The 14873-nt window shown below is 44.8% G+C and overlaps 1 protein-coding gene across 3 annotated transcripts in view; it reads left to right on the top strand.

Moving 5' to 3' along the window:
• Positions 1 to 14873, top strand: part of COL6A5 (collagen type VI alpha 5 chain) — a 167131-nt gene that overhangs the window by 44253 nt on the left and 108005 nt on the right. For all 3 annotated transcript variants that reach the window (XM_069568288.1, XM_069568289.1, XM_069568287.1), the window contains 7 exons: positions 473 to 1027; positions 3312 to 3887; positions 6646 to 7221; positions 8926 to 9266; positions 9379 to 9460; positions 11189 to 11331; positions 12177 to 12269. In XM_069568288.1, coding sequence (XP_069424389.1) covers positions 473 to 1027; positions 3312 to 3887; positions 6646 to 7221; positions 8926 to 9266; positions 9379 to 9460; positions 11189 to 11331; positions 12177 to 12269 — 2366 coding nt within the window. The remainder of the gene's footprint in view (positions 1 to 472; positions 1028 to 3311; positions 3888 to 6645; positions 7222 to 8925; positions 9267 to 9378; positions 9461 to 11188; positions 11332 to 12176; positions 12270 to 14873) is intronic.

The following is a 14873-nucleotide window of genomic DNA, read 5'->3' as shown; positions in this document are numbered from 1 at the left end:
TCATACACTTCAAGAATTATGAATTATGAGAGTGGGAAATCCAGCTGCAGAGGCTGCAGCCCCATTCGCCAGTGGTTGAGGCGCCCCTGACCTCGGGGAGGGGAAGGCCGCTCTGGTCCAGCCATCCGCGTCCTTCGGCTCCCCCTCCCCTTTTATTTAAAAAAAAAAGAATTATGAATTATGAATAAGTGTATAATGAGTGCTTGCATAAGTGAGGGAATGAATATATACTTTAGAAATTGCATTTCTTCTTTGAAAAGTTTTAGATAATCTTCAATGAATTTCTGATTTAGGGTTCTAGTCAGCAGACTACTACAAAAGAAGCAGATAAAATTTTCAAATGCAGTGGTAGTTGCTTGAGTTAATTTTTGATATTTACTGATTAAAGTATTTATTTCTGCTTTACTGTCTCTTACATATTCTGATAACCATGCCAACCTGGTATATTTCTGGCCTTTTTGATTACATGCAGGATGTGAAAGCATGAAGGCTGACATCATGTTTCTGGTGGACAGTTCTGGCAGTATAGGACCCGAAAATTTTGAGAAAATGAAAACTTTCATGAAAAACCTGTTAGATAAGATTCAGATTGGTGGAGACAGAAGCCGAGTTGGTGTAGTCCAATTCAGTGATTATAGTAAGGAAGAATTCCAGCTTGACAAATACTTTACACAAAAAGAAATTTCTGATGCAATAGACAGCATGACCCCCATCAGTCAGAGAACTTTGACTGGAAGTGCGATAACCTTTGTGGATCCATACTTCACCGAGTCGAAGGGGGGCCGCCCAGTGGTGAAAAAGTTTCTCATCCTTATCACTGATGGAGAAGCCCAGGATGATGTGAGAGATCCCGCAAAAGCTCTTCGGGACAAAGGTGTGGTCATCTTCTCCGTGGGGGTGTACGGGGCCAACAGGACGCAGCTGGAGGAGATCAGTGGGGATGGCAGCCTGATCTTCCACGTCGAGAACTTCGATGATCTAAAGGCAATAGAGAGTAAACTCATCTTCCGCGTGTGTGCTCTTCATGGTAAGTGACCCTCTTATCCTTCAGGATGCAAGCTGTTGGCTTTATAGTGGGGTAGACAGACACTTGGACTCCAGGCTTGGCCTCTAACTGGACTTTGGTGTTAAGTGTTGGACTTATCTATGCTACGTTAAAAGCCATGACCTCAGGGCTGTATACTTGTGTGAAATACCCAGGGATGTTCCAGAATAACAGTTTTGTCTGCTAATTTGGCAGCATATAGTCTGATTTTGATGACTTCAAATAGATATACCAAGAGAATACTGGAGTGGGTTACCATGTCCTTCTCTAGGGGATCTTCCCAACCCAGGAATCGAACTTGCAGCTCCTGCCACTTGTCCTGCACTGCAGGCAGGTTCTTTACTGCTGAGCTACCAGGAAGCCACATATACCAAGGAGGTCTCAGAATTTTACATTAAATTTCCAGCTTTTTAATACCTGTATACCTAGATTTTCCAGTCAGTTTTTAATCCCAAATGATTCTCCCACATTGTTTCTTGGCTACCTATAACCACTGTTAAGTATGTACACGTAAGAATGTGTAATTAGAAATATACAGCCATCTTCCTCTCAGTTAAATTAAGTCCAGTATCCAAAGCAGAACTCTGCACCTTCTTTGTATTTTAAAGATACAGTGTATATTTTTATTCCTTACATTAGTCTTCTTACCCTCTCTCAGCTAAGGAGTTTCCATTTGCCTGTTCATATACCTATCCTTTTGGAAAATTTTAATTTGTTACTTTTCTTAAAGTGATCGCTTGGAGTCATCACTTTTATCTGACAAACTATAGTGCTTTTCAAATTGGATTAAGCAACCTTAGGTTTGAGCCCATCAATTTTAATGACTTGTGTCAGAACTTGCTGTAAATTCCCATGTAAGGCTAACACCACCAGTACTTTTAAATCTATCACGTGCTGTTGTTATCTGTGTTTTGGCTACAACTAATAGAACAAACCAAAACCTTAGTCAGTTTGTTGTGTGTTGTTCCTATGGCAATAGAAACCTCCTTTGGACTTTGTTATTCAGGATTTTGTGTGTGAAAATTTCAGAAGGTTAACAAGTAAGATCTCTCAGTGTAAACTGAGCTTTAGGCAATGGCCTTAAGATTTCTCTTGGAAAGGCTTAACTGGAATTTTTCTTCTTCCTCCATGAATGGCAGTAATTCCCAAACTCTTGGGATTGTGGAGACATTCTAAGAAGGGCTCACAGTAAGGCCACAGCCCCACCTTTGAAATCCAAAGGGGTCTTCCTGGCCTTTCTTCACTGAGAAATGTCATGTTTGTGGAGGCCCTGTCTATAGCATAAGGTAGAATTTTAGCTGACTTGTACATTCAGTTTATAAATTTATCACGTAAATATATAAATGTGTATCAAGTCAACTCATAAATATGTCTTGAGTTATGACTCATTGCCAAATCATGGCGAGTCATTCTTCCTACATGGCCTGGGCTCATCTGCGATGGATGATCCTTGAAAACTTGGAGATCTCACTGCCAGAAATAAGGATTGGAGGTAAGGTTGGCAGGTAGAGGGTGAACCATTGGGAAGCATGGGCTTAAGCTACTCAGGGGAGGAAAAGTGTAGGAATAAGCCCATACTTTGGAGGCCCACCCAGAGTGGGTGCTTGGCTTCTAAGGAGGAGGAGGGCTTGGGGCTAGGGTGTGGTGACAAGTGCCTTAGCTCTTCCCCTGTGTGGGATTTTCTGGGCTCCAGCTTGGGAAAGTCAGAGGAAGGGCCACAAATGAACGTGAAGAGATGTGGATCACAGAGGAAAATTTATCTACCGGAAGCTGAGGCAACAGCTGGAGCCTGAAGGGGCGAGACAGAAGCTCCAAGGTTGTACACTAAGCCCCAGAGCCCTTCAAAAATGCAGGCCAGTCTGGCAAGAACCGGTCGTGGCTCACCACTGTACTACTTGACTCACCTCCTGACGTTCCCTTCCAGGTGAAAGCCTGCTTGGCAAACGTTGCTGTAAACGACCTGAAGAGGTTTAGCAGAACAGAGTAGGGAGGTATGAGAAGCGCTGATCTGATCATGGATTTAGGAGCGCTCCTCTCTGATCGTCGTAGATGGGAGCGCCAGTGTTCTTAGAATCGTGATGTGGGCAAGGGGAACATCTCTGAGCCTGAAGTTTCTTTTCTCTTTAAAATGGCATCAGCCATTCCTAAGAGCGGTGAGGTGTCTGGCACGTGAGAGGTACAAGGCACACATAACTGATTTCCCTTCTAGGCGTCTGTGCAGAACGCAGTTCAAAAGTCTGTCACGCCTGCTCTCTTCTGCTTTCAGATTGTAAACGGATTCAGCAGTTAGATGTCGTGTTCGTGCTGGACCACTCAGGCAGCATCAACGCCGAGGACCAAGAAAACATGATCAACCTCACCATCCATTTGGTGAAGAAATCAGACGTGGGCCTGGACCGCGTTCGGTTCGGAGCGCTCAGATACTCAGATGACCCCGAGGTTCTTTTCTACCTCAACAAGTACTCGAGTGGACCAGCCATCATCGAGCATCTGAGGAGGCGCAGGGATACGGCGGGAAGGACCTACACAGCCAAGGCTCTGGAGCGTGCGAACGACCTGTTCACAGAGGAACACGGCAGCCGTATCAAGCAAAACGTGAGGCAGATGCTGATCGTTATCACAGATGGGGTATCTCACGACAGAACTAAGCTCGGTGAGGCGGCCTCAAAATTAAGAAATAAAGGCGTCATCATTTACGCAGTGGGTGTAGGTGCGGCTGACCAAGTGGAACTGGAGACCATCGCAGGGGATAAAAACTACACCATCCACGTCAGTGGTTTTGACAAACTGAAAGATATTTACCTGCCTCTGCAAGACAGTATGTGTAACAACTCGCAAGAGGGTGAGTTGTGCTTTTAAAGTTGGCGTAGCAATGCAAGTTTATGCAAAAAATAAAATAAGTGATTACTTTTGGCTTCCCGTCATCCAGATGGCATGGGCTGAACGTTCCTCTCCTCAGGTTTTCTCATCTCTGAGAGAAATGCATTCTTGATTCAGCAAGATCTAAAGGTCCTTCGCTGCTGTACTGAAGACGCTATAGGAGAAGTCTGCAGAAGCGTTCCTTGCTATCAGGCCTCTCCTTTCCCTTTCCTTCGCTCTTCCTAGCGCCCTATTCAGCTGTCCTCATCTCGTGGTTGCCTGTGCTGTGCATTTGCTTGATGGCCTCCGTGCACCTACTCTGAATCAGGTTCAGGCCAAACTCAAGTGGAAAGTTTCATGCTTTAAACAGATAGACTTTTGTTTTCAAAGTTCCAGGACCCTCTAAGTGGGATCGTCAGCACCCTGTAGGACCACTGGAAGTCCAACCAGGGCTGCGAGCTTTTCTGAATCAAGGCCAGGAGTGGGATTGAATGGGACAACAGAGACCAGTTTCCAGAAACCAGGAGGGAAGGGCGCGGAGCTGAACCAGGATATACCCCTGGGGTAGGGCAAGCTGGAGGCATCTGAGTGAGCAAGGGGTGAGATTTGCTGCCTGACCTAAAAACAGCGGAGATCAACCCGCCCTCTAGGAGCGTCACTGTGCCTCCTTGCAAGCCTGGAATCCTTCCCAGGTAGTGGCCTGGTCCTCCCCCCATGGCAAACACATCAACCAACCAGCTAACTTCCTTTCTTCTTTCTGTTTCCCTCCCTTTTTCCAACTTCCTTCTTTTTTCCCTTTCCACCTCCCTTCCTTCCTCTCTATTAGCTTGAAACCTACTTCTGTTTCCAACACAAATCGCGGTTTGTCCACTGACATTAACCCACTCCCTTCTCTGTGAAATCATCCAACCCCAAACAAAACCTCCCCCCAAATCTTGTGTCAGACCAGCATTTGCTGGGCTGAGTAAAACTATGTCTGATCTCCACAACCCTACTTTACTTAAGTAAGCAATAAATTCAGATTCTTGGTTTCAGATACAGAATGTGGGTATCCTCTCTAAGAAAACATGACTGTCCCCAAGGCATCTTTCTAATACAAACTGGGCCATGTCACTGCAGCTTACTGCAGGTTAAGTTAAGTTAAGTTGCTCAGTCGTGTCGACTCTTTGCTACCCCATGGACTGTAGCCCACCAGGCTCCTCCGTCCATGGGATTCTCTAGGCAAGAATACTGGGGTGGGTTGCCATTTCCTTCTCCAGGGGATCTTCCTGACCCAAGGATTGAACCCAGGTCTCCCGTATTAGAGGCAGACACTTTAACCTCTGAGCCACCCTAAACTCCCGAGTTCCAAGTAGGTCCTGCTGACATCTCCAACCTCAACTGCCCCCTGCTTCACAGCCTCTCTAGTCACCCTGAAGTCCCTTCATCTTCGCGTGCATCACTTACCCAGCACAAACACACCAGCCTACGGCTTCCCCTGGCTGCGTCTGGCTGGCTTGTCACCTTTCAGGTTTTGTTTGCCAGTTTTCTGACCCAGCACACATCAGTGCCCCTGCTGTGCCCCCTGACTCCTGCACCTTCTATTTCTCCTGATGGTGGCATCTAACACATGCTTGCCGCTTCCTCATTTGTCCTTGTGACAAGACTGAGTTCATTGGGCAGGCTGGGACTCTTATTTATCACTGGATCCCCACCAAATCTAGGACTATTGGTAGGACTAGAGTCTTTTCCTTGTGGACTGCTTTCTTCTCATCTCCCTCACCTACTTTTGGAGGTAGGTGTCAAGACGGAGTTTTGAGATAGATGTTGAGATAATAGAGTCTAACTTTTGGATGCAAGATGTTTATTGTGGGGGGGCACAGCTCTGAAGGAAAGAGAGGGAAGCAGAAGAGGGAAAAGAAGTCCACGATGCACACCCCATCATCTCAGTTACCTTCACTGAGCACTTTAGTACAGCCCCATCCCAGCCTTTGCATTTGATGGAAACGGAGCGTAAAAGATCATTCCTCGTTTTGGGTCATGTCACATGGGACTTCAGAAGGACAACCCTGTAACCAATGTTGACTAGCACTTGTCCATGAAATTTCAATATTTGGGCTATGATATTATTAAAGCAATTTGTAGTAGAAAAAAAGTGATGGATTTAAGGATAAAAGGGATCCAGATACCAGCTCTACTGCAGAGTGATTGCCTATTCTGAGGCATCTTAACCACTGGATTCCTTTTCTCTACCTAAGATCAGAATAATTCCTCATAAAGTGGTCATGAATATTAACCATTGTAGTATGCTAAACACATTTTTAAAATGATAATTTTCAGCACAAATGTAAAGTGGTGGCATTAATAATAACAGAATTACTAATGGCACTTGAGTACAGTACCAAGTCAACTTGGGTGGATGTTCTGGTATGGGGGTGTTGAATGGATTTCAGGCTTTTGCAATGACCTTTCAATGACTATAGTCAATCTAGTCAAACTTCTTCCTTCCTTTCTCAGAGTAGCTTTCAGTGCCCTTTCAGATATATCATGTAAATTATTAAATTTGAAACAAAGCCTATGAACCTTTTCCTCAGCACTGCTTTCTCTGCTCTTCGAGGGCCAATTGTGATCTCTCATCTGTTATCTTGTCTCAGTTTGCCATGACTGTGAGGATTTAGTAGAAGCAATTAAATATTTGAGTGAAGGGAAAATTTAGAATGATTGTTGAGGACAATCAGTGATTTATTTTTCTTCAATTGCAGTCTGTAACATTCCAGAAGCTGATGTGATTTTCTTTTGTGATGGCTCTGACATGGTATCTGATTCAGACTTTGTTACCATGACAACTTTCTTGTCAGACTTAATCGATAATTTTGACATTCCGTCTCAGAGGATGAAAATTGGGATGGCCCAATTTGGGAGCCGCTACCAAGAAATTATCGAGTTACAGAACTCTCTGACTAAAACTGAATGGAAGTCTCGGATTCAAGCTATCACCAAGAGCAAGGGCCGTCCGCGGATAGACTTGGCCCTGAGACAAGTGAGCGTTATGTTTGAGCCGTCCGCTGGTGGCAGGAAGAACGCTGGTGTCCCTCAGACTCTGGTGGTCATCACATCTGGGGCTCCCCGCTATGATGTATCAAAGGCAGTGGAGGCCCTGAGGGAAGCTGGCATTTGCATCCTGGCTCTGGGCATAGGAGATGTTTACAAGGAACAGCTCCTGCCGATAACGGGCAGTTCTGAAAAAATCATCACTTTTCAAGACTTTGATAAATTAAAGAATGTGGATGTGAAAAAAAGAATGGTCCGTGAAATCTGCAAGAGCTGCGGGAAAACCAGTAAGTGCTCCTTCGCTCCTGCTTTGCTTTCGTTTGATTGCAGCTTCTTGGTTGTCCATTTCCCAGGGTGTCATTGGGCGAACCTAACAGGATGTGGTTTGGAATAATATGCAATGAGAATAGGCGTCTCCTCTGTTTCCAAAAGTTTGGGATCGGCCAGCCTTCCTCAGAGGCAGGGGAAAGGGTTCAGAGGCCAGAGGACGCCCTGGGTTGTGTGCCCAGGTCAGCCCTCTCCTCCACTACAATCCAGGGGTTATATTCTTCTTAACACTTGGAACTCAGCCTCCTATTTCTATCCTCTCTGCTTCCGGAAATCCCAGAGCAATTCCCTGCATCCCACAGGAAGTAAGTAAAAAACATTTGCTGATTTTACTTTTTCCTATTTTACCGTTGTTGAACCATCTTGTGAGGGACTCAGTATGTGTGAGTGTGTGTGCACGTCTGTGTACGTGTCTGTCTGTGTCAACTGTATCAGCACATGTCTGGTACATTTTCTTCTTTGAATGATGGCATTCATGTAATCATAACATAGGAAAGATTTGAATTGGCCTTAGATTTAGTTTCCAAAGGTCACCGGGGCTGATGGTTGCAAAGGCCAGGTGCGTCATGGAAGTGAGTCATGTGGGCTGGGACTGAAGAAAATAAATGCGAGCTGTGGTCCATCTGATGGGGATGCCATTCTTCAGCTCCAGCTGAGAGCTGTGTGCAGGACTCAGGTTCTGTACACTTGGGACTGGGAGTTGGGAGGACAGAGCATCAGTGAAGGATATTTTGTGGAATTTGTGCAACAGCAGAAATTCCCCACAGGCCGTCTGTTTCTAGACTTACTATGATGGAAGCCAGTTCTTTTACAAACCACACTGGTTTTTCCAAGCTGTCTGGTGGGGTGCGCACTGGGGGCAGATGACAGTGGTGGAGGAGTCCGGGACCGGAATCAGAAAGCCAGGGTTCTGGTTCTGGTTCAGCAGCAGCAGCTTCCCTGCCTCACCATCTCCTTGTGTGTAAGACGAGCAACTGGACAGGGTCATGGGTGACCAAGTAGCAACTCGCTGCTGAATTGAGTTTGTCCTTCTTGGTGTTGTGATCTCGTGAAATTAGTTGATAGTATTTACAGACTCTAGGTTTTGCATTAAAATGTAGATTTCAGGCTTCTCTTTGAAAAAAATCAGACAGTGTGACCGGACTGGGCCCCCTTTCACACATGGCGACTCTCAGTTGGAAGTGAATGGTGATCAGATGGGTCATTGCTCTGCATTCACTTTCTCACGCACTGCCCACTTGACTTGATAACATGACCCTCCTGTCCTTTGTTGCTGACTGAGTTGATGGCCTCTGGACTAAGTAAACTCTAAGAACGATCCAAATATTTTATATTTTATAATTATATTCATCATAATATGTCCTCATTAAATGAAGAAAACATGCAAGCAGGCATGCACACACACACACACACACACGAGGCCAGCCTGAGAATAAACCAGGATTAGACTTCAAATAGCCACTGAAACGTGTAAACATTTGAAGGGGACAGAAGAAACACCTGTATTGCATGCTGACCCAGCAGCTAGTATTCTCCTTATGAGACAGTTTTGGCTCCTAGAGACCCTCCAGCCCTAGACTGCGATGCTCCACCTTTTCAGAACCCTCTACCCTTCCTTACTCCTGGCTGGTCATTAATGTGGCATTGTTTTCCTTGGTCTCCAGACTGCTTTCTGGACATTGTGGTTGGCTTCGACATTTCCACTCACCTGCCGGGCCAGCCACTGTTCCACGGCCACCCCCGGCTGGAATCATACCTCCCGGGTATCTTAGAGGATATCACCTCCATCAGGGGTGTCAGCTGCGGGGCAGGTGCAGAGGTGCAGGTGAGCGTGGCCTTTAAGGTGAACAGTGGCCAGAATGCCCCTGCCAAGTTCCAAATCTACCAGCAAACAATATTTGACAGCCTCCTGCAAGTCACTGTCAACGGGCCGACTCACCTGAATGCGCAGTTCCTGCAGTCCATGTGGGACACATTTGAGAATGTGTCCACATCCCAAGGACAGGTAACCAAGTCCCTTTCTAGCTCCCATTTCCATGTCCTTTCACTAGTTTCTCCCTCCCAGTTATACGCTTTGTTCTCAAGTCATCCCATTCTACGCTTTCCTCTTTCTCCAGGTGTTGCTCATCTTTTCAGATGGTCTTGGGGGTGAAAGCAAAATGATGCTTGAAGATCGATTGGACAGGCTCAGGGAAGCAGGTAAACTTGAAATTGAAAATGCAAATGAGGAAGCAGGGATGTGCTGAACAAGTCTCTACCTACGCGGGTGCTCTGGAACTTGGGGTTTGCCCGGCCCCTTGAAGCAAAGGCCACTGGTGCCCTGCCCAACCCCTCTTGACCACACACGCATCCCCCAGATACTGCAAATGCCACAGTCAAGTGCTTATTCCTGTGACCTTCTATAGCCCGGTGCCTATGACTGACCCGACCAGTGACCTGATTCTTGGAGGGGAGGTTGGGGTTATAACATATTCCACCTGATGGATGGAGGCAAGGGTCATTAATACAGAGGGCTATAGAAGCCCAGCACCCTTGCCTGAAGTGTACAGCCTGCGCTCTAGAGCCCCTCGGGAATCAGACCAAGGCGAGGACTTCATGGAGACACATCCTCGTCCACAACCTCCACTTCTCTTCGCTGCTTCTCTCTCTACCTCAGTAAGCCAGGCACACACAGGTTCCTCTCCCAGATGCAGCTTCTAGGGAGCCTAAGACACTTGCTGTCTCTGCCTGTGATGCTCCATTTCTGCTCCCAGCTTATCTGAAACTATGACATGGGCAGGGGAGGAGCAGCGAGGAGTGCTTTTCAAAATCTGTGATGCAGTCTTTCCCATGGAAAATCAGACACAACAGGAAGTGTCTTAGGCTCCCTAGAAGCTTCATCTGGGAGAGGAACCTGTGTGTGCGTGGCTTGCAGAGGTAGAGAGAGAAGCAGCGAAGAGAAGTGGAGGTTATGGATGAGGATGTGTCTCCATGAAGTCCTCGCCTTGGTCTGACTCCCGAGGGGCTCTGGAGCGCAGGCTGTACCCTTCAGGCAAGGGTGCTGGGCTTCTGTATCCTCCTGCGTTAATGACCCTTGCCTCCATCCATGGAATTCTCCAGGCCACAATACTGGAGGGGGTAGCCTTTCCCTTCCCCAGGGGATCTTCCCAACCCAGGGATCATACCCATGTCTCCCATGTTGCAGGCAGATTCTTTCCCAGCTGAGCCATGAGGAAAGCTCAAGTGCAGTAGGTCAGAGAGAGAAAGACAGATATTTATGAAACAGATACAGACTCACAGACATAGAAGACAAACGTATGGTTATCAAAGGGGATAGTGGTCGGGGAGAGAAATCAGGAGTTTGAGATTAACATGTGCGCAACTATGTATAAGGCAGATGAACAGCAGGGACCGACTGTGGAGCACAGATACTGAAATATATTCGGCATCTTAGAACAACCTATGTGTGCCTGTATATCACACTGAATAACTTGGCTGTGCCCCTCAAACTAACACAACATGGTACATTTTTTACACAATACTTCAATTTTAAAGTGGTGAAAAAAAGTAGGTTACTAACTACCATCTTAAAAAACATTCAGAAGAATTCTAAAGATAAGTAATACCCTTTCTTAAAAACTGCTTTCAAATGCCCAAGAACTCTATTAGGACTGGTGGTGAGGTATTAAACACAGCTTTCTGCTAGTGTTTTTGTGTAAGATTTCTCAGATGTCATGCTGAAGTCAGGAACCAGTGCCTCACGTGTGTACAAAAGACGCAGGCAATGCCACTGTTGGGTTCTTCAAGGTCAAGAGCACTTCTTTCTCTTATTTCCCCCCTCTTTCTGATTCTTTGAATCATGTTCACTGAAAAAGGAAACAAGATGGGCTTTCCTTCTTTGGGGGGTGTGATTCCTTGGGTTTTATCACCACTGTTTTTGCTGCCTAGGACTTGATGCTTTGCTGGTAGTGTCCTTAAATGCAACCGCTCATGACGAGTTTTCCAGCTTTGAATTTGGAAAAGGATTTGACTACAGGACTCACCTGACCATTGGAATGAAGGAACTGGGCAGTATGCTATCACAGTATCTGGTGAGTTGCTGAACAAAACCCCACGTTATTCAAAATGCCCTGGGAGGTCTTCCCTGTGGTCCAGTGGTTAAGAATCTGCCTGCCAGTGCAGGAGACATGGGTTCCAGGAATATTCCACATGCCTCAGGGCAACTAAGCCCATGTGCCCAAACTGCTGAAGCCTGAGTGCCCAGAGCCGGTGCTCCACAACAAGACAAGCCGCCACGATGAGAAGCCATACACTGCAGCGTAGTCCCTGCTTGCTACAGCTAGGAACACCCATGACAGTGAAGACCTAGCGCAGCCAAAAATAAATAGATAAATCTTTTTTAAAAATGCCCTGGGAACAAGACTGGAATCTTGATGAGTATTCTCAAAGATTCTCTTGTTTGCCCTAAATTCAGTACATGGTCTTTAGCATATGAAAAAGTGTGACAGCCCAGAGCATTGGTCTTTGTTTCCCAGTGACCTTTCATCCTTTGTCATCTCACCAAATGAAAGCTGGGGGAACTAAAAACCCAACCAATCCCTAATCAAATAAAAAAAACCCCAGCAGTTTCTGCTGCAGAAATCCCAAGAAACAAGAGCCTGTCAACTAGGAACCAACCAGTGGTCATCTGTGTGGTGAGTGCCCCTTCTATAAATAGAGGCCATTTCCTTGGAGAAGGTATGTTGCCAGTACAATTGCTAACCTGATGCTTTCTCTTCAAGGTTAAAAAAAACCCCAAAACCTTCTTACTCTCTTCAGTCCCTCACCCAACGAGAGAGGACAGGCTGTAGGTGGTGAATTATGATTTACGTCAGTTCAGTTCTCATGCGATGCATTTCCACACTGCAGCTTCTCACTCAGTGTTTCTTTTTCTCAGGGGAACATTGCAGAGAGGACGTGTTGCTGCAAGTTTTGCAAATGCGCAGGGATTCCAGGACCTCAGGGGATCCGAGGGCCCCAAGCCTCCCAGGTACCATTCAGCTGTGACACTGTTGTGCCTAGTGGGCTTTGATTTGGTATAGATGGAACTGAGACTGAGTAGCTGGGTTTGTAGCCTCCACTAGATGCTGAGGCAATTACTCTGGGCCATTCGTGTGACTTCTCTGGGGTAGGAGCCAGATCAGAAAGGCTCGCATTTAAAAGAAAATTATTTTATTGAAGTATAGTTGATTTGTAATGTTGTGTTAATTTCTACTATATAGCTAAGTGATTCAATTATACACACATATATAGAGAGATAGATAGATAGATATACATTCAGTTATACATATATATATGTATATATATATACACACATTCTTTTTCCATAAGCCTGTAATAAACCATTTATTATAGGATACTCAATATAGCTCCCTGTGCTCTACAGTAGGAACTTGTTTATCTGTTTTATATATAGCAGTGTGTATCTGCTAATCCAAACTCCTAGCTGATTCCTCCCCTCCATCCCCTTTGGTAGCCATAGGTTTGTTTCCTATGTCTGCGAGTCTATTTCTGTTCTGTAAATGCATTCATTTGTATAATTTCTTAAATTGCACGTGTACATGATATCATAAGACACTTGTCTTTCTCCTTCTGGCTTACTTCACTTCCTATGATGATCTCTAGGTCCGCCCACGTTGGTGCAGTTGGCATTATTTCATTCTTTTTACGGTTGAGTGATATTCCACTGCATAAATATACCACATCTTCTTTATCCACTCCTCTGTCGATGGACATTTGGGTTGCTTCCATATCTTGGCTATTGTAAACAGTGCTGCTATTAACATTGGAGTGTGTGCCTTTTCCAATTAGAATGGTTTTTATTTATTTATTTTTTTCAGATATTTGCCCAAGAGTGGGGTCACAGAATTGTATAAAGACTCTATTTTTAGTTCTTTGAGGAACCTCCATGCTGTTTTGTTTTCTATAGTGGGTGTATCAATTTTCATTCCTACCAACAGTGTGGGAGGGTTCAGAAGACTAGCTTTTGATTCTACTATTAAGAATGACTCCTTTTTTTTTTTTTTTTTCTTATGTAGACTTTGGGGTATTGCTCCTTGGCTTTGCAATTTAGACTTTAGACAGTTTGAAAGGTGGTAAGAGGTGTTAGAAATGGTGGGGAAAGTTTTGCTTCATCAACAATGGGTCATGATTGAACTACAAAAAGAGTGTAGCTTTGCAGAGCCTTGCCCTTAAAAAACGAATCACACAGCAATAGCATAAATAAATATATGATATAGAAATACATCATATATATATCATGGTATTTTTATTCAGTGAAATGCTCTAAGGGAATGAAAGTGAATGAACTATAACTACACATGACAACGGGTATAAATTTTATAAACACAATAATGGCCCCAAAAAAGGCAAAACACAGAAAAGTATACATGGTATGACGGATTTATAAAAAGTTTGCAAACAGGCAAAACCAACCTATAGGTATTCTATCTAGGGATGAATAATTGAGTAGTGAAGTATTTTTCGAAGACTTGGAAATATCATCATAAAAGCAAGCGTCTATTCCCAGGGAGGGGGTGGGGACTGCTTTGTGATTGGGGTAGCTGCTAAGTGTGGGTATCAGCCATGTCCTATTTCTTGGCCTGGGCAGTGGTTACACTGATATTCACTTCATAACAATTAAGTCGTACCTTTATAGTCTATTTACTTTTATGCACTTTTTCAAATGCATTTTAGATCTCACAATGAAAAGGAGTCTGGTTTATTTGAAGGGCTTAAAAATGATTCTTGCTCAGGGGTCACACTGTTCATCCTTGTGAAAGGATAACTGATCTCAGCCTTTTTACTGACTTCTTTTAAATTTTTTAATTAATAAATTTATTAATATTTTTTTGTGGAAACACGGTTGATTTGCAATGTTGTGTTCATTTCAGGTATACAGTATGGTGATTCTTACACGTGTGTGTGTGTTCTTTTTCAAACTCTTTTCCCTTATAGGTTGTTACAAAATATTGAGTGGAGTTCCCAGTGTTATCCAGTAGGACCTTATTGTTTACCTGTTTTATTCATAGAAGTGTATATACATTAATCCCAAACTCCTGATTTATTCCTCCCCTGGACTTTTGACTGAGTTGCAATGTTATGTTCAGCACAGTTTCCTCTCTTATTATGTTGCTGGAGACTAGAATTCTGTTCCAAGAGTGCAGCCTCCCAGTGTACTGAGCAGACAGTGGGGATCTGTGTTAGCAGGTGAGGAAGCAGACCTCAAGGGAAATCCTTGCCAAAAATAAACCAGGAGACAATGAAACAGAGAGGGAGAGAAGACAGCAGATTACAGCAGATGGAGCTGATAGGGAGAAGGCTCCTTCTTGTCCTCAAAAAAAAAAAAAAAAAAAAAAAACAGAGGAAGAAAGTAAAGTGAGGTCTTTGGAAATGTTCTCAGTTTGCCTGCTGAAGGGGTCATGCTAGACACTGCTAACCTCCATGCAACGCCCCAGGCACAGACCTGGCCCTGAAGGACGTGGGGGCTCCAAATCCAGCCTTCTGGAGGAATCAGGAGGGCCGCCTCTGCAGGGAGCTTCAGAGCCAAGAGCCAGGACCAAAGCCAGCCCCAGCGTTTGTCCAGCTCTCCCCA

The sequence above is a fragment of the Ovis canadensis genome, chromosome 1 (assembly GCF_042477335.2).
Source record: "Ovis canadensis isolate MfBH-ARS-UI-01 breed Bighorn chromosome 1, ARS-UI_OviCan_v2, whole genome shotgun sequence".
In the NCBI taxonomy this organism is placed as follows: Eukaryota; Metazoa; Chordata; class Mammalia; order Artiodactyla; family Bovidae; genus Ovis; species Ovis canadensis.
Note: the sequence above shows the minus strand (reverse complement) of the source record. Positions and strands in the feature narration are given on the sequence as shown.